At 44.3% G+C, this 19709-nt stretch overlaps 2 protein-coding genes across 3 annotated transcripts in view; one reads left to right on the top strand and one right to left on the bottom strand.

Moving 5' to 3' along the window:
• The window catches only part of TTC7A (tetratricopeptide repeat domain 7A), a 158602-nt gene extending 150386 nt beyond the window's left edge, over positions 1-8216 (bottom strand). The window contains exon 1 of the mRNA XM_064364054.1: positions 7837-8216. Within this exon, the coding sequence (XP_064220124.1) occupies positions 7837-7918 (82 nt within the window). The 5' untranslated portion in view covers positions 7919-8216. The remainder of the gene's footprint in view (positions 1-7836) is intronic.
• A 756-nt stretch (positions 8217-8972) lies between these two features.
• MCFD2 (multiple coagulation factor deficiency 2, ER cargo receptor complex subunit) lies at positions 8973-19499 on the top strand. Of its 2 annotated transcripts, XM_012473743.3 has the most exons (4): positions 8973-9057; positions 15485-15639; positions 16694-16853; positions 19141-19499. In XM_012473743.3, exons 2-4 carry the CDS (start codon positions 15497-15499, stop codon positions 19270-19272), a joined length of 435 nt encoding a protein of 144 aa, XP_012329166.2. In that variant the 5' UTR covers positions 8973-9057; positions 15485-15496; the 3' UTR covers positions 19273-19499. The 2 variants fall into 2 exon arrangements, with proteins under 2 accessions (XP_012329166.2, XP_012329168.1); XM_012473745.3 differs by lacking the exon at positions 15485-15639 and having other exon boundaries at positions 8976-9057.
• The last annotated feature ends 210 nt before the right edge of the window (positions 19500-19709 follow it).

Below are 19709 nucleotides of genomic sequence, written 5' to 3'. Positions count from 1 at the left end.
AAATATAAAATCTCTTTGAGGAAACACAGCCTCAACCCAGTCCACAAACGACTCCCATACACAAAGCCCCACTAAAAATGAAGCCATCATCAAAAATTACAAAAATGCTCAATGAGGCTGGATGTGGTGGCTCATGCCCGTAATCTCACAGCACTTTGGGAGGCCAAGGCAGGCGGATCACCTGAGGTCAGGAGTTTGAGACCAGCCTGGTTAACATGGTGAAACCCCGTCTTAAAAAAAAAAAGCTGGATGAAATAATCCACCATGAGTGAGAGCCGAGAAACTCTGAGGAGAGAAGTGGTACAGGCCTAATGCAACATTACAGTATCAGCCTGGCACAAATAATGGTTAAAATCTCCAGGTCATCAGAATCTGTAAGTACCTAAAGTTGTTGTCTGATGACCCTAGCCAGCCTGCTCAAGGGCACGCTTCACAGACTACACCTTTGCTGGATGCCAGCTAATCCTTTCCTCCACTCAAATATAAAACCAAAAAAATCCAAAAACGTATTGTTCCCAGAATGTCTTTAGTTTTTTCTTGTTATCTCCCGTATCTCTAAACAGGGGTCCTCAACCCCCGGACTAGTACGGGTCAGCGGCCTGTTAGGAAGTGGGCTGCACAGCAGGAGGTGAGCGGTGGGTGGATGGGCAAGCGAGCATCACTGCCTGAGCTCCCGGCTCCTATCAGTGTCAGATCAGCACAGCGGCACGAGATTCTCATAGGAACCGAAACCCGATTATGAACTGCATGTGAGGGATCTAGGTTGCGCACTCCTTATGAGAATCTAACTAATGCCTGATGATCTGAGGTGGAATAGTTTCATCTTGAAACCACTGCTCCTCCCACCACTTCCATGGAAAAACTGTCTTCCACGAAACCGGTCTCTGATGCCAAAAAGGTTGGGGACTGCTGTCTTATAAATCCTTTCCTTGCTGATATAGTTTAATAACTATTTTCTTCAAAGTTAGTATATCATTTGCATGAAGATAACTATTGTCTTTGAGTTATGCTTTGACGGGAGACAAAAGAGTAGACACTATTACAGGACTAGAGCACAAGAACTTCAGAGAACAGAATTATCAGACTATTTAAAGAAACTATGCTTAAATAACTAAATTAAACTTGCCCTTAAGTATTTCATGTTTTAGGATGCTATTATAATGGTATTTTAAGCATTTCCATTTCTACTTGCTCAATGCTCATATATAGAAATGCCATTAATTGTATATTGTATCCTGTGGCACTGCTAAATAAATAGTTCTAGTAGCTTTTTTCTAGGTTTTTTTTAAGGATTTTCTATGTGCATGATCATATTATCTGTGAATAAAGACTGTTTTGCTTTTTCATCCCAGTCTGTATGCCTTTTATATCTTGTTCTGCAATGGCTTAAAGCTCTAGTATAAAGAATATACTAAAGCACTTTTGATAGTGTTGAAGGTGGACATCTTTGCTTTGTTCCTGATATTAAGCGAAAAGCATTCAGTCTTCCACTATAAGAATATTAACTGTGGATTTTTAACAGATGCCCTGTTAGGTTGAGAGCATATCCCTCTAATCCTAGTTTGCTGAAAGTTTATTTAAAAATCATGAATAGAATCCAGCCTGGGTGACAGAGTGAGGCTCCGATTCAAAAAAAAAAAAAAAGAGAGAGATCCAAGATGGCTGAGCACTAGCAGCTTGGGCTCATAGTTCCCAGTGAAAGCGCAGAGAACGAGAGGACGCCACACTTTCAGATGAATATTTGTTGCTCACGGACCAGGAGATTCCCAGCAGAGGAGCCCCATGTGTCACCAGGGCGACTCCTGTGGCCGGCGCGGCAGTTTTGCTGGTGCCTTAGCGCGCCAGTTTTTGGTGCAGAGTCCGGAGATTCCCGGGCAGAAAAGCACCATCAATCTTAACACCGCTATTTTGGCCGGCGCAGTGGATTGCTCAGATTTCGGCGCTGGGAATCAACAAGTTGGACGTCTGCTCAGAGACCTAGTTAGAAAGTCGGTAATTACAAAGACGACAGACAGATAAATATATAATGAAGGGAAGAAATCAGCGTAAAAAGGCAGAGAATACTCAAAATCAGAATGCCTCTCCCTCTACAGGGGATCGCAATTCCTCATCAGTAACGGAACAAGGCTTAATAGATTACGAGTGTGTTCCAATAACAGAAGCAGGTTTCAAAACGTGGGTGATAAGAAACTTCTGTGAATTAAAAGAACTTGTTCTAACCCAATGCAAAGAAACTAAGAACCTTGAAAAAAAGTTTGACGAAATGTTAACGAGAATGGACAGTTTAGAGAGGAATATAAGTGAATTGATGGAGCTGAAAAACACAACACGAGAACTTCGCGAAGCATGCACAAGTTTAAACAGTCAAATTGATCAAGTAGAAGAAAGGATATCAGAAGTCGAGAACCAGCTCAGTGAAATGAAACGAGAAGACAAGATTGGAGAAAAAAGGATGAAAAGGAATGAGCAAAGTCTCCAGGAAATATGGGACTATGTGAAAACACCTAATTTACGTTTGATAGGTGTACCTGAATGTGATGAAGAGAATGAATCCAAGTTGGAAAATACTCTTCAGGATATCATCATTCAGGAAAACTTTCCCAACCTGGCAAGGCAGGGTAATATTCAACTCCAGGTAATACAGAGAACACCACAAAGATATTCTTCAAGAAGACCAACCCCAAGGCACATAATTGCTAGATTTATTAGGGTTGAAATGAAGGAGAAAATACTAAGGGCAGCCAGAGAGAAAGGTCAGGTTACCCATAAAGGGAAACCTATCAGACTTACAGCAGATCTCTCAGCAGAAACCCTACAAGCCAGAAAAGAGTGGGGACCAATATTTAACATCCTTAAAGAAAAGAACTTTCAACCCAGAATTTCCTATCCAGCCAAACTAAGCTTTACAAGCGAAGGAAAAATTAAATCTTTTGCGAACAAACAAGTACTTAGAGAGTTCACCACCACCAGGCCTGCTTTACAAGAGCTTCTGAAAGAAGCACTATACATATAAAGGAACAACCAATATCAGCCTTTCCAAAAATATATCAAAAAGAAAAGAACATTAACACAACGAAAAATTTACACTAACTAATGGGCAAAACAGCCAGCTAGCATCAAATACCAGTATTAAAGTTATATATATTCTAATCGGATAAAAAGCCAAAACCCATCGGTATGCTGCATCCAGACCCATCTCACATGCAACGATACACAAAGACTCAAAACAAAGAGAAGGAGGAAGATTTATCAACCAATCAGAGAGTAAAAATAAACAAATAAATAAAAAGCAGGAGATGCAATTCTTGCCTCTGATAAAGTAGACTTTAAAGCAACAAAGAGCAAAAGAGGCAAAGAAGGACATTACATAATGGCGAAAGGATCAATGTAACAAGAAGAGCTAACGATTTTCTAGATCAACGAGACAGAAAATGAACAAGGACATCCAGGACTTGAACTCAGATCCGGAACAAGTAAACTTAATAAACATTTATAGAACTCTCCACTTCAAATACATAAAACATACATTACCACCTCACACCTGTTCCATAAGTGACTACATAATTGGAAGTAAATCACTCCTCAGTAATCGCATAGCATTTCATAGGTTTAAATGAAATATTGGTTGGCTGCTTGTTTGTTATTTTCTTCCTTTATTCCTTCCTGTTTACATCAAGTATAATTATTGGTATAAAAGAGGTTTTCAATACCCATTACTAAACTGCATTCTAGCCTGGGCAAGAAAGCAGTACTCCCATTCTCTCTCTCTTTCTCTTCCTTTTTCTTCCTCTTCTTTATTCTTTTTCTTTCTTTCTTTCTTTCAAAAAAAAAAAATCATGAATAAGCATTAAATTTTGTCAGATGTCTTTTTTAAATGATCATATAGTTTTTCTTATGATCATATATTATTTCTTTACATACTGAAGGAAAAGAACTCTCAAGTTTTGTAGACAGCCATTTTCATTTTAATGTGAGAGTAATAAAAATATTCTCAGGCAGGGGAGACCTCAGAAGTCTACCACACAAAATTCACAATGAAAATGCCTTTGAAGGAAGTGTTCAAGCAGATAGGCAAGTTTAGGAGAAACTTCAAGAGATAGGGAATGTCAGGGTGATCAAAATTTTTGATAAATTTATCTCTTTATTTTAAAAAAAGGTTAAGACTAAGGTTAGGCATGGTGGCTCATGCCTGTAATCTCAGCATTTTGGGAAGCCAAGGCAGGCCGATCACCTGAGGTCAGGAGTTTGAGACCAACCTGGCCAACATGGTGAAAACCCCATCTCTACTAAAAATACAAAAAATTAGCTAGGCGTGGTAGTGGTCACCTATAATCCCAGTTACTTGGGAGGCTGAGGCAGGAGAATTGCTTGAACCTGGGAGGCAGAGGTTGCAGTGAGCTGAGATCGCGCCACTGCATTCCAGCCTGGATAACAGAGCGAGACTCCGTCTCAAAAAAAGAAAAAAAAAAAGGCTAAGACTGAAGAAGAGAATGTTTATCTAGAATAAATAATGTCAAAAACCCCAAACAAGAACAACATGATGGGAGAGGAGAGGGAGACAAAAGGGATATTAAGGAATGCTAATGTATGTGACTTGTTAGAGGAAGGTATATGTATTTTGAATTTGAAGAAATCAACAGTCAGACTTTTCATTAAGAGTGGTGTGTGCTTTGATAAAGTCAGAGATAGAAGAAGCAAGGTCATTAAATGCAGATGGCCATCATTTTCACCATTCCAGTTTATACTATATCTGAATTCAGAACACCCCAACACATGGCATAATTCCAAGCTTTGAACACGTTCACCCTTATCAAAAATATGAATAAGGGAGAGAGAAATACAAAGCCCATCCCAGCTGACACAGGAGGCTAGAACATGTAATCCATTGAGGTTGCCCTCATGTAATGCAAGAGTGACAGAGCAAGATCCTTTCCCTAAACAAAGAAACTGCAGCGTTTTTTTAGTGGCAGTGTATTAAGTTCTCAGTTGGAGAATCTGGGAGCTGCACCGTTGTTCTTTCCTCTGGTTGTGCAGAACGCACAGCACCTTTTGCATCCTACTCCCTGTTGGAAGGAATTTCGGGGTTCAGAGATTACCACAGGGTTGAACAGCAACAGACTGTTGTTGACCAGGCTTAAGATTTTAGGGACACAGGATTCCCTCAATCATTTGTTAAGAATTCTGATGAGTTTAATGCATAGTAATCACAAGTAACTTATCTAGAGTCTTATTTATTTAGAGACAAAATTTAGCTCTTGTCGCCCAGGCTGGTGTGCAATGGTGCGATCTCCGCTCACTGCAACCTCTGCCTCCCAAGTTCAAGCATATCTTCCACTTTAGCCTCCCACATATCTGGGATTACAGGCATGCGCCACCACGGCCCAGCTAATTTTGTATTTTTAGTAGAGACAGAGTTTCACCACGTGGGTCAGGCTGGTGTCGAACACCTGACCTCAGGTGATCCGCCTGCCTCAGCCTCCCAAAGTGCTGGGATTACAGGCATAAGCCACTGCGCCTGGCCTATCTAGAGTCTTTAAAATTTTTAATTAAATATTTTTCAATTTATTTTTCCAAATAAGTAATATATAGTTTAGAAAATGAAAGCAATATTAAAAGGTGTAAACTGAAATCTTATTTTCACCCCTATTCTCATCCACTCTGGAATCCCCTACATAGGCAAAACAGTTTTGAGACAATTCGAAACAGCTGAGGAAAGAGATGCCACCTAGAGGCCATTCTGGTATCTTGGGATGGCCGTCCTATCTCCTGATAAAGCTGCCTCTTTGTCCCTTTCAGCCTGAGTACACAAAATAAATGGGGTATTTCAGCAAGATTCCAAGTTATAAGACTCTTGGCCAATTTAAATAGCAGGTTGCAGGTAAAGAGATCCTCCTTACTTTCTTTAATTTCTGCTTTCAAATCAGTTATTTCTAATCCAGAGTTGCCCCTCTCTTGAAGGAGTTTGCTGAAAGCTTCTAAAAAAAGGCAACACTCACTAATGTTCCATATTGCTCCTGATATTTCTCCAAAACTACAGCTTTGGTTGGCTTATGGCCTGTATCCAAGGTCCAGCAAGTGACAGTTTCACTGCTGCTTATAAGGGTCACCAACTTTCCAGTTTGAAATAGAGTCTTTAACACTGGCTACCTTAACCTCCAGTTAGCCAATTCCACATTTTAGTATCTGTTTTTAGCATCCTGCTTCTGGTATCAAATTATTTGCCTGTTAGGAATGGGTTAAGCTACAAGTTACAGAACACCCACCTATAAAATGGCTTAATCAAAGGTGGCTTCTCACTCACCGACTACAGTGGGGCAAGAATGGAAGCAGGAAGGTCAGTTAGGAAGCTCCCTCTCAAGTAATCCAGTAGCATCATCAGCTACTGGACTAGAATGGTTACGTAGTAGAAGTGAAAAGAAGTCATCAAAGACTGAGGATATATTTTGATAGTATCAACAGGCTTTGCTGAAGGATTCAAGGTAAAGGAATGAGAAAACTCAAGAATAGCTCATAGAATTTTAGCCTGAACAACAGAATGAGTAGCAGTGACATTTACTAAAATGAACAAGACTGAGAGAGGTGCAGGTTTGGGGGTAAAAATCAAGATTTTGGGGAGACACATTAAGTTTGCGATGCCAGTTTGACATTCATATGGAGACATCAAGTAGGCAGTGATTTACAGGAGTTAGGAATTACAGAGAGGTCACTGTCAGAGAGACATATTTTGGAGTTATCTACTTATAACTGGTATCTAAAGCATAGGACTAGGTAAATTCCCACGGGGAGAGTGGGTAGATAGACAAGGTGACTCAGGATAGAACCCTGGACACTTTGATATTTATAGGTTGAGAAGCCAATTAAGAAGCCCAAGAGGTCGGGCGCGGTGGCTCACGCTTGTAATCCCAGCATTTTGGGAGGCAGAGGCGGGTGGATCACGAGGTCAACAGATCGAGACCATCCTGGTCAACATGGTGAAACCCAGTCTCTACTAAAAATACAAAAAATTAGCTGGGCATGGTGGCGTGTGCCTGTAATCCCAGCTACTCAGGAGGCTGAGGCAGGAGAATTGCCTGAACCCAGGAGGCGGAGGTTGTGGTGAGCCGAGATCGCGCCATTGCACTCCAGCCTGGGTAACAAGAGCGAAACTCCGTCTCAAAAAAAAAAAAAAAAAAAAAAAAGAAGCCCAAGAAAGGATAACTAGTGAGGTAGCAGGAGGACCCAAAGTGCATGTGTCAGAAAACAAGAGAAGAAACTCTTTCAAAGTAAGAGTGGTTGGCTTTGATAAAACAGTGTTGAGAGGGCAAGTAAAATAAAACAAGAGAGCAGAGAGACCACTGGATTTGCATGTAGATTGCAGTTTCAGTAGCATGCTGAGGGAGAAACAAGGGCAAGTTTATATGCTGATGGGAATTATCTGGTACAGAGGGAGTGACTGTCGATTCAAGAGAGACATAACAAAGGGTAACATCCATAGAAAAAAAAATGAAAGCACTGGCTAGAAGGAGGACACTTCATCCATCTACCAGACACTAGCTTCTTGACACTTCATTTGTCTTATTTGTATCTCTAGTAGCTCCTAGTATAGTGCCCAGTACATAAAAGATATTCAAGAAACGGCCCAACTGGAGTGGAATTAATGAATAAATGAACAAATGGGGGGATGGATAAATGGATGAAGAGATGGATGAATGGTAGGTGCAGGGTAGAAGAAGGAATTAGATAAATCTAACACAAAATTCAGAGTAAAGAAAGACGAAAAGGTCTTTCCTATTGAGGAAAACCTTAATAGGGTTTCCTCAAAACTCAGGGATTCTTTGACCCGGCGCAGTGGCTCACGCCTGTAATCCCAGCACTTTAGGAGATGGAGGTGGTGGGAGGATTGCTTCAGGCCAGGAGTTCGAGACGAGCTGGGCAACATGAAGATTAATTTCTTTAAAAAAAAAAAAAAAGTTAAAAAGGAAAACCGAATTTAGGGATTATGGGATTTTTCTCTGGGATAGGGTTGACAGATATCAATCTCAGATGAAGTTGGGAAAAGGAACGAGACAGCCAATGTCAGTGGAGTTGGCCAACTTTCAAGGCATCTAACTACTTAGCCACTTTGTCTTTCCTGTCCGGACCCAGGCTCATTTGAAAACCGATTATGTACTTTTATGAACAAAAATGGGAGGGCTTTAAAAGACGACCGTCCTACATTCATTTATCCATCAGGTCAATAGGTACTCACTGAATGTTAATCTTGTATAGGAGCACAGGTGTAAGGGCAGGCTTATACAGGGATGATGTATTCGTTTCCTTATTTGTTCATGGGTCTGTTTTTAAGTGATTTGTCCTCTCCTGAATGACAAAAGCTGCTGATTTCACGAACGGTACAGGGAAGATTGTATTTGAACTGGGTCGCATAGTCTTGCTGGGACTCCTGTGGAAGCGAGAGTATAACGGCTGCCGCGGCTTGTGCAGTGGAGCGGGCAGAAGCTGGAAGCAGGCCAATCTTGAAACGTACGGTCCAAGGCCGGCTCCAGCGTCTTCTGGTCGTTTCATCGGTAAAAGAATTAGCATTCCTATTATCTTTCTTCCCAACTTGCAGCAGGAGGAACCAAGAAACCTGAACCAAGAGACCAGTATATGAGAGGTGGAGCAGAGCTGGGAGCGGGATTTGGGGTCCGCCCCATCCGCCATCCTACGTCCCACGCGGAATTACATTCCTGAGGGCTTCCGGTGTTGCCTAGCAACCTGCTGGGCCCCTAGAGCGTCCAGCGGCCCAACTGGAGTGGAACCGTGTCGCCTTAGAGAAAGCAGGTAGAAGGATTGCGTTAGTCCCGCCAACGCTGGGCGCCGACCCATTACACGTGGACTTACGGGAGCCATCCTCACAGCTAGCCGTGGGGCAGTGGGAGGGGCCCCGCGTCTCCAATGGGCGGGCGGCACGGAGTGCGCGTGCGCGGAGCAGGCCGGATGGGAGGGGGCGGGGCGAAGCCGAGAAAGAGTGTTCTGGGGACGGGGGCTGGCGAGGCTCAGGCTCCGGAGGACTTCGCGACTGCGGCAGAGACCATAAGGGTGAGTGAACCAGCGCGCCGTGCAGGGGGCGGAATCCCGCCTCTTCGCTTGTGGGTTGGGGGCTTGAGCTCAAGATGAGAGGCAGGAGCAGTCTGGGGGCTGGGGCTGGGTCTCCAGGCTGTCCTGGGACGCTTAGCCAGCTAGGAGCACGGCCTGTCTCCTGGGGCCGAAGCCTGTGTCCCACCGCGAGCTCTGGAGCTAGACGGGGCCGGCTGGGCAGATCTCCGCCCCCTTCTCTGGTTCCTGGGGGCTAGGATCGGCCTGTGGGACCAGCTGTGCCGGGTGGATGCTGCTCCTGCCCCGGCCCAAAAGCAGCGGGCCGGAGGCGTTACTGTCTGTCTGTTCCTGGTTCCCCTATCTTCCTCTACGGGAAACCATAGGTCCTGTCGGGCCCGGCGGGGGAAGCTGATCTCCTGTTGTGTTTCCTTTCTGGGTTTGACACTGCCATCCACCCAGGTGCCCAAGCCAGAAACCTGGGCGTCATTCTCACCTGCTGCACTCCTTTACCTACCCACATCTAATCCCTTGCAGAGCTGTCTTGGATACGTTCATTCTCCACTCCCATGCTTATGCCCTACCTAGTTCAGGCCACCTTTTCTCCTCTGGACCACCCGAGTATGTTCCTGATGATTCCTGCATCTCTTCTTCATCCTCTGTAGTTTGTTCTATTCAGAGGGGCTAGACCCATGGTCTTAAAACAGAATCTGATCATGTCACCAGAATCGTCCCCCTATTCCCTTTCCGCCCTTCTGTGGATTCTCATTACTCTTTGAACCTCTTTAACAGGGCTTGCAAAACCCTTCATGACCTGTCTTCTTTTAACTTTAGATTCGTTTGACTCGACTCTACTGTGTTTTCGACTATACCGAATCTTTTTTGGTTCTTAGATCAGAACAAGTTCCTTCTGGACTTACATGTTCCTTCAATACGTTCCTTATGTCTGAGGCACTGTCCTTTGGTTGAAATAATCCTTCTTATCCTTCATGTATTATTTCAGGTGTGACTTGGGGCTTTTGTGGTACCCCATGGGTGTCTGCCTGCTGGTCTCTCTTTTCTACCAGGCTGTAATCTGTGTGAGAGGAGTTTGTTGAGGTCACAGTCCTATCTTCAGTACCTTGTGCTGTTGGTACGGTAATTAAATGTATAAATGAAGCATGGGTGCTCCTTGGGCTCCCCAGATGAACAAATAGATCAAGTTATTAACATTAAATGCCTGCTTTTCCAGAACCAATTCTCAGCCCTCATCCCGTGTGGTGGTTTCTTTAGCCTAGGAAGTTGGTTATTTTCTTGACTTCAGTCCAGGACCATGACAGGGGTAAGTGAGATAGTACTGGTCAGAGTTTTTCTTTGGCATTGGCTGTGAATACAGGATGTCTGGATGTTGGTGAGTGTGGCTGCTTTGGGTTTGAATTCTTAAAGGCCCCTGACCTGAGGGAGAAACTGCTACCAGTTGCTGGCAGGAAGGCTGGCTCCAAACTCTTAGTGCTGAGAGGAGTAATGACACAACAGGAGGGAAGGGTTGGGCCAGGTCAAACCACCGGAAGGCTCCAAAGGAAGTTCCAGCTTAGGCTAGATCCACCGTGGGATAGGGAACCATACACCTAGGTGCCAAGACTCACTGCCCTTACTCAACCATGAGCCAGGTCAGCTCAGCAGAGATCAGTAAGGTAAATGAGAGAAGAGATAGGGTCTTGACTCTCAGAGAGAGAGAGGAAAAGAGAAAAATGGAAAAGGAGAACAACCGGTGATCATAGGTTCAGGTCAAATGAGTGTGAGAGGCTACAGACTGAGGTCAGATGAGAGAGCAATTGATGTTGGCTGGAAAATCCTGAGGTGACATTTGAGCCCATCCTGGAAGGAAGGTGGAGATGGACAGATGGAATCAGTCAGAGCAGAGGCTATGGTACAGGAAGACACTGACAGAGCAGGAGGGGAGCACTGTGACAGCCAAGGCACTGGGATACCTGCTGCTGCTGATGGTCCAGCATTTCCCTCCCAGGACTGAGGCTGCGCCTTGTGAGGGCTGTCTCAAGGTATGGGTTGTGCTCTGAAGTCCCTTTGCAGAAATTTCTCTTACCTTGGGATTTTCTTCAGCCTGGCCTTTATCATTTCCTAAAGAAGGACAGTGAGCTGGGGCTTATCTTCAGGTTGTTTGCCCATGGCCTTGAGCAAAGTGGTTAGAGCATGGATGATGCAACCTGTTATTTGGGCAGAGGGAGTTGCTTATGCTTTATTTTGACTGTGAGCAGTTTAATTTGTTAGGTGGCAGTTAGATTCCCTGTTTTCTATCTTTCCCTCCCTCCCCCGCCTTCCTTCCTTCCTTTCTTCCTTTCTCTCTCTCTTTTTTTATTTTTAATTTTTTAATTTTTTATTTATTGTGGCCATGATGCCGAGGAGGAGATCGCTGCTACCTTCGTAGGCAGCGCCGAGGAAGAGAGAAGGGCTCTCTTTTTTTTTTTTAATTAGAAAGGGAGTCTTGCCATGTTGTCCAGGCTGGTCTTGAACTCCTGGGCTCAAATGATCCACTTGCTTCAGCCTCTCAAAGTATTGAGATTACAGGCATGAGCCACCACGCCCAGCAAGATTCCCTGTTTTCAATGCACCACTTGGAGGGATTTTTTTCTGTGTGTTTATTGATTTTTTTTTTGTTGCATTCTAATGGTTAGAAACCTGCAACAGCAAACCAAAATGAGACAAGTTCAAAATCTATGGTTCTTGGCCTTTATCCTGCCTCCCTTAAAGAAGGGATCATTTGGACTCATAGTTACTATATTATCAATCACTTGGTTGCTTTTTGGTGTTATCTAAATAGAATACCCTCCGCCCCCAACACACACACACTGAATTGATATACTAAGCATCCACTCCCATAGTTGGAGGAAATGGTGCCATGGGTTCCCTGATAGATATCTCCAAAAGAAAACTTTCATCTTCAGTTACAGTGATATTAAAAATTGGCAGCATATCTGCAAGGGTGTTAATCTCCCCAGCTCCCTAAGGACCATGGCACATATGCTAAGAACCAGCTGCTTCTGTTCCAGGCACTGTGCCTGATGTTGGGAATGTGGATTTAGTCCAAACCCTCTTGAATCCAGTCCAGCAAGGGGCACTGACAAGTAATCAGGCAGTTTTTCAAGCATTCATTCATACACACACACACAAAAGAAAAAAAAAAGAATTTATTTGCCACTGTCATTAACTATGGATGGGAGCCTTCTGAAGGGAAGCACTTGGGGGCAGTATACCTACCCAGACTTGGAACTGAAAAGACCTACTGGAGAAAGAAACATCTGATGTAAAGTCTGAAAGGCTTGGGAGGAGCTGGATTCTCTTTTCTGATCCCTCCTGTCCCAGAACTCTAAGATGCGTGGTCAGAACAAGTTGTTCTGCTCTGGCCTAGGCAGTCACTGCTAGGAGTAACCTCAAACCTTGTTTTCTGGTACCAGGTACGGTACGGTGGCAGTGGCCCTGTCAGGGTCTGGACTCTTTCTTTTTTTTTTTTTCTGAGACAGAGTCTCACTCTGTTGCCCAGACTGGAGTGCAGTGGTGTGATCTTGGCTCACTGCAACCTCTGTCTCCTGGTTTCAAGTGATTCTTATGCCTCAGCCTCCCAAATAACTGGGATTACAGGCGTGAGCCACCACACCCGGCAAATCAAATTTATTTGTATTTTTAGTAGAGATGGGGTTTTGCCATGTTGGCCAGACTGGTCTTGAACTCCTGACCTCAAGTGATCCACCCGCCTTGGCCTCCCAAAGTGCTGGGATCATAGGCATGCACCACTGTGCCTGGCCAGGGTCTGGGCACTTTTATTTGGTAAAATTGAAAGTACAGTTTCTGGGTGTTTCTGAATTATTTTCTGGAGATAACCAGAAACTCTTTTTTAATTCCATCCATATAGTATTGGGGCAGAATTATGGAATAGATTAAATACATATTCGTTAAAAAAAGAATGTAGAATTTTTAGAAGCAGTAGAAAAATAAAAAGGAAGGCCGGACGCGGTGGCTCACGCCTGTAATCCTTGCACTTTGGGAGAGTGAGGCGGGCAGATCACAAGGTCAGGAGTTCAAGACCAGCCTGGCAAAAATGGTGAAACCCCATCTCTTCTAAAAATACAAAAATTAGCCGGACATGGTGGTGCACACTGTAGTCCCAGCTACTTCGGAGGCTGGGGTAGGAGAATTGCTTGAACCGGGGAGGCGGAAGTTGCAGTGAGCCGAGATCACACCACTGCACTCCAGCCTGGTGACAGAGCAAGACTCCATCTCAAAAAAAGAAAAGAATTCTAATCTCATGTCTCAAGATAATCTTTGTCAATTATTAGTTTGTGTATGAAATAATACATTTTTATTTTATGAAAGTGTATCATTCTTTATAGATTTTTTATAGCCTGTTCTTTTTCATTTAATATATATTGAGCATTCTTCCCTATTACCTATGACAGATTGCTTTTTTTTTTTAACTATGGATATAAAAGGTCTGAGACAGATTGCATTTTGATGTCACTGTTTAGTAGTAGATGCTGGTTGCTTTTTAGCACCCTGGAAGTTTTTTCCTTTTTTTGGTGGTGGGGGGACGGGGTCTCACTTTGTTACCCAACCTGGAGTGTACTACAGAACTCCTGGGCTCAAGCAATCCTCTTATTTCAGCCTCCTGAGTGGCTGATACTATAGGGATGCAGTGCTACACTCAGCTGATTTTTTATTTTTTGTAGAGATGGGGTCTCGCTATGTTGTCCAGGCCGACCTCAAACCCCAGACCTCAAGTGATCCTCCTGCATCAGCCTCCCAAAGTGCTGGCATTACAAGTGTGAGCCACCGTGCCTGGCCTACCATGGAAGTTAGACATCCCAGTGACTATTGTCCCCTTTAAGGAAGGGGCCACTGGAAGCAATACTGGTAATGGGAAGAATGGATTTGGGAAGTTTTCCTAAGTTTGTAGGGTGACACACTCTCAGGGTTCTGCCCTAAGAGCCTTTTAGGATGGGTAAGAGAGGCTGTGACAGCTGCCTCCCAGCCCCAGGCACAGAGACAGCTGCAGCTTCTGAACTGAGCTCTGTGTGCAGCATGTGTAAGACGATGACCAGTACCTTATGGTTTATCTTTACCACTGCTGGTTTTGGGCTGTGGGTTACAATTGGCCTGTTAGACATTGCTGGCCTTGTTATCTGGCAGAATCTGTTTTGCCTTTTGGGAAGTGAATATTCAGTCAGGTCTTTTCTTTTTGTATGTAGGTCACCTGGCTGTCCTCCACCTTCCTTTTTGAGGTCAGTCTGTCAGCCCTAGGATGGACCAGGACTTTCTGTTGAACCAGTAGTTATTAAAGGCCTGCCTGACCCTTGGCGGGGAATACTGGTGGGAATAAAGTTCTCCCTGCCCTTTGAGAGCTTGCTCTGTAGCTGACTGTATCATCTTGTTGACCACAATTCCAAGTGCGGCCAAACCCTGGGAGTCCCTGATGGAATCCTGATTTCTCTGTAACTTTCCTTTCCAGTGCTTGCTCAACATGGTTAAGTTACTTGCCACTGTCACTGCCCAGGAGGTAGACAAGGAGGAGTTAAGGTGCTCTTCTCCGTGTCCCCTGCCACAGACCTCTATCTGACCTGCCTTACCACTTTCCTCGGCTACCACCTCCAGCCTCCAGTCTTGCTCTCACCACTTCATGCCTTCCCCACTGCTGCCAGATGATTCGTTCTGAAACCAAGCTCTGATCTCACCTCCCATTCACGAATTATAAGAGACTCTCCTCCCTTTCTCTGCAGGAGATGTCAAGTACTGGCTTAATGTGCAAAGCCCCCAGTGCAGCCTGTCCAGCCCTTGCGGCCACCTCTGTCCTATCTGCTTCCTGCCCGCTAGGCTGCAGCCCAGCTTAAATACTTGTAGTTTCTTTCCTGCTTGTGGGCACCTGCTGCTCTGCTCCCACCATTTCTGTAGTCCTTCAGTCCCTGCCTGTCTGTCCAGGCCCAGCTGAAGTGTCATCAGCTCAATCAGCTCTGTCTGATTTTCCTTCACCCGGAGGAGATTTCTTCCCCTAAACTCCTAGAGGGTTTTCTTTTTCTCTGATATTCTGGTATAACTCGCTGGCTGCCTTTCTTGGTGCTCTTGGTAGAAAGTATTTCCTTCAGTGGACCATAGCTTCTGGGAGGCAAGAATAATCTTCCAGACTCTTCAAGCTTTCACAGTATTGCTTGGCACTCTACAGGCACTTCAGGAAACCTCATGAACCTTCCCCTGCCATTTGATTGACCTGGAATGCCCAGGGTCATCCCAAAATCTCATAGCAGAGCTGGTGTTGGGCCCTGTTTGACAAGCACTCTTCCTATCCTCACTGCTTCATCAGGTTTCCCAGGATCATACCGTGTCAAGCCCTGAACGAAACCTTTGCTCTGATGCTCTGCCTTCCTCTTCTGTGTTTCCCATCTCACAGATATTGGTGACCATGAGATCCCTGCTCAGAACCCCCTTCCTGTGTAGCCTGCTCTGGGCCTTTTGTGCCCCAGGCGCCAGGACTGAGGAGCCTGCGGCCAGCTTCTCCCAACCCGGCAGCATGGGCCTGGATAAGAACACAGTGCACGACCAAGAGTACGTATTCAGCCCGGGCTGTGGTCCAGGGGCTTTCCCATCATCTGCAGCTGAGCCAGCAGCAAGGGCACGCTCAGTCCTCCTTTCCTTCTTCCTGATTATATGGCTCCTTGACATTCTTCAAGGATGATTCTTATTCCTTATTGCCACCTATAAGTCAGGTATTCTTTTTTCATCATTGTATCATAGGTGGAAGATCTTTAGGCCCAAATGGGTCAGATTACTTGTCTGAATCCAGTCTCTCTTTTTTCCCCCACAGACAGGCAACACACACATACAAATAGACACACACATACACATACACAGTCGTAGTAGCAGAATCCAGAAAATAGATAAGGTTTCTCGACTCTAACAGGACTTTTTTTTTTTTTTCAACACATTCAAACATCGAATCATTTGTTGCAGCTTTTGTCTTGGGCCAGTTAGCCTCACACATTATACTTTGTTATCCTTTGTTTATAAGGCTGGGCGCTGTGGCTCACACCTGTAATCCCAGCACTTTGGGAGGCCGAGGCAGGTGGATTGCTTATGCCCAGGAATTTGAGACCAGCCTAGGCAATGTAGTAAAAGTCTGTCTCTACTAAAAATACAAAAAATTAGCTGGGTGTGGTGGTGCGTGCCTGTGGTCCCAGCTACTTAGGGGGCTGAAGTGGGAGAATCACCTGAGCTTGGAAAGTTGAAGCTACAGTGAGCTGAGATCACACTACTACACTCCAGCCTGGGTGGCAGAGTAAGACCCTGTCTCAAAAAAAAAATTGTTTTAAAAAACCTATTTTTAAATTGGTGACCTGAAAATATTATAACAAAATTCTAATAATAAAGAGGAAAGAACACCCTAATCCTGCCAGCAAAACAGGTGACCTGTTTGACTTTTCCTGCTCCCCTCAAGGCCCTGTCTGTCTCTATGTAATCTTTGAGTGTGGTCTGCCACTGCTTGTATTTGTTTTTCCAAGCTGGAGAAAGTTTAAGATTTTGAACTTTTCAGAGTCCTTGAGATTTTAGCATGATCCCAGTGTCTCTGCCAATTGGCCTGAATCTGATTGTTGATTTTTAGACATATCATGGAACATCTAGAAGGTGTCATCAACAAACCAGAGGCAGAGATGTCGCCACAAGAACTGCAGCTCCATTACTTCAAAATGCATGATTATGATGGCAATAATTTGCTTGATGGCTTAGAACTCTCCACAGCCATCACTCATGTCCATAAGGAGGTAGGTCTGGTGGTGGCTTGAGGGACTGAGGGCCTCCCTTTGGTAATTTGGTTCCCAGTCTTGTTGACTTATGTTGTGCTTATGTGCCAAGAGTGCTGTTTCTTCATGGGCATAGTGGCTCACATCTGTAATCCCAGCACTTTGGGAGGCCAAAGTGGGAAGATCACTTGATTTAGGAGTTCAAGACCAGCCTTGGCAATATAGTGAGACCCTGACTCTACAAAACAAAACAAAACAAAAACTAAAAAATTAGCCAGGCCTGGTAGTGCATGCCTGTAGTTCCAGGTATTCAGGAGGCTAAGGTGGAAAGATTGCTTGAGTCCAGGATATTGAGGGTACAGTAAACCATAATCATGCCACTACACTTCAGCCTGAGGAACAGAGCGAGGCCTTGTCTCAAAAAAGAAAAAAAAAGGTGCTGCTGTTTCTTTCTCTTCTCTGTTCTGCCTCTTGCCTCTTTCTGTTCAACGATCCTCTCCACAAAGGATAACTTGCTAAAGTCCCAGGGCTGGGCATTTGCATCTTTAAGTGTTACAGGCATTTCTGTTACACACCAAAGTATGAGAGCCAGTGCCTAAAAGACCACATTCAAACTTCAGAGCAAGGGAGAAGTTATTTCATTTGGGAAGAATGGTGAATTGAGACCAAGGGATTCAGGGACATGGTAATAGTTGAGGGCTTTTGTTTTACTGTACAGTGCTCCAGAGTTTCTGAAGCACTTTCAAATAGGTTAGAGATCTCGTTGGATCTTTGCAACATCTTGAGTAGTCAGTGACAGGCATTGTTAATACTTTGATTTTCAGTGGCACGTGCCTGTAGCCCCAGCTAGCTACCCATGGGGCTGAAGTAGGAGCATCACTTGAGCCTGAGAGGTCGAGGCTGTGGCAAGCTGTTATCTTGCCACTGAACTCTAGCCTAGGCGACAGAGCAAGACCCTGCCTCAGAAAACAAAAACAAACAAACAAACAAAACCCTCCCATTTTTTAGGTGAAGAAACTGAAATCAAGATCTTGTGCCAGGCTGGGCATGGTGACTCATGCTTGTAATCCCAGAACTTTGAGAGGTTGAGGCAGGAGGATTGCTGGAGCCCAAAGAGTTCAAGACCAACCTGGGCAGCATGGCAAAATCCCCTCTCTACAAAAATTAGCTGGGCTTGGTGGTGCTCACCTGTAGTCCCAGTTACTGGGGTGGCGGGGGATCGGGGGGTAAGCGGGTGGAACACCCGAGCCTGGGAGGTTGAGGCTGCAGCGAGCTGTGATCATGCTATTGGACTCCAGCCTGGGTGACAGAGTCAGACCCTATCTCCAAAAAAAAAAAAAAATCCTTGTGTCTCCACATTTAATGTCATTCCCCCTCTGCCACACTGCCCTCTGTAGAGAGGAAGCAAGGCAAAGTTAGCCAGGTGAGTGGGATTACATTGGCTACTAGGAGTGCAGGTGAGGTTTGAAGGCAGCAGGGAGCATGAACAGTTTTGCACAGGAGAATGGCATTGTTTAGGGAATATCCTTGGCTGTGGGAGACAGACCGAAGGACATGAGGAGAGACTAGTATTAGGTGGAGGAATTGGGGCTCAGCAGTCCTGGCAGATGAGGATGGTGGTGGTGATAGGAGAAGGAAGGGTGAATGTGGGAGATGTGGCAAAGGAAGAACCAGCCAAGGATCTGCGTGGCCTCAGCTTATTGCCTGGCTCCTGGAGCATGGAAAATACTTGTCATAACCAGTTCTGCTGATTGGCAATGCCTTCTTCCTCTTGTTTTGATGCCAACTTGTCCAATTCGTCACTGTTTCCATTTTATCAAGCAAATTTGTACGCAGAGCCGACCCTCAGAAGGACTGGCACTTTTCCAATTAGAAAAGAATGAGCTATAATGAAACAAATAAGCAGGAGCCTATTTTGAAGGGCCTTCTTTTAACTGGCAAATGTAATTTCTAAATTGGATTATTATAAATTGACTCAATACCTAATATATATTCTCTCTATATTCTCTCTATATATAGAGTATATACAGAGAGTAGAATATATATATAGAGAGAATATATATAGACTATAGAGATAAATATATATTCTGTTTATATATAGAGAGAATATATAGATAGATTCCTAGAAGTAGCCCCATGATCCATTGAAAGTTTTTAGACACATATGAGCATGGACATTTTGTTGTTTTTGTTTTGTTTTGTTTTTAATAAATGTTGCCCATGAAAGAGCATGGATATTTTGCACATTAGCTAAGCACGTCTTCCAGTAAAATGTGCAACTCATCATTGTCTAATCTGTATTTTATAGGAAGGGAGTGAACAGGCACCACTAATGAGTGAAGATGAACTGATTAACATAATAGATGGTGTTTTGAGAGATGATGACAAGAACAATGATGGATACATTGACTATGCTGAATTTGCAAAATCACTGCAATAGATGTTATTTGGCCATCTCCTGGTTATATGCAAATGTGACCTGTGATAATGTGATTGAACACTTTAGTAATGCAAAATAACTCATTTCCAACTACTGCTGCAGCATTTTGGTAAAAACCTGTAGCAATTTTTTACACTGGGGCAAGAAGAGATCAAGAGAAATGAAAGAGAAGAGAAATGGGACATCTAATAGTCCCTAAGTGCTATTAAATACCTGATTGGACAAGGGCTTGCTTACAGCATCTGTATTAGTGTGTTTTCATGCTGCCGATAAAGATGTACCCAAGACTGGGAAGAAAAAGAGGTTTACTTGGACTTACAGTTCCGCATGGCTGGGGAGACCTCAGAATCATGATGGGAGGCAGAAGGCATTTCTTACATGGTGGCAGCAAGAGAAAATGAGGAAGAAGCAAAAGCAGAAACCCCTGATAAACCCAT

The sequence above is a fragment of the Aotus nancymaae genome, unplaced genomic scaffold (assembly GCF_030222135.1).
Source record: "Aotus nancymaae isolate 86718 unplaced genomic scaffold, 86718_ANA_hifiasm-v0.15.2.pri h1tg000057l, whole genome shotgun sequence".
NCBI classification, from domain to species: domain Eukaryota; kingdom Metazoa; phylum Chordata; class Mammalia; order Primates; family Aotidae; genus Aotus; species Aotus nancymaae.
Note: the sequence above shows the minus strand (reverse complement) of the source record. Positions and strands in the feature narration are given on the sequence as shown.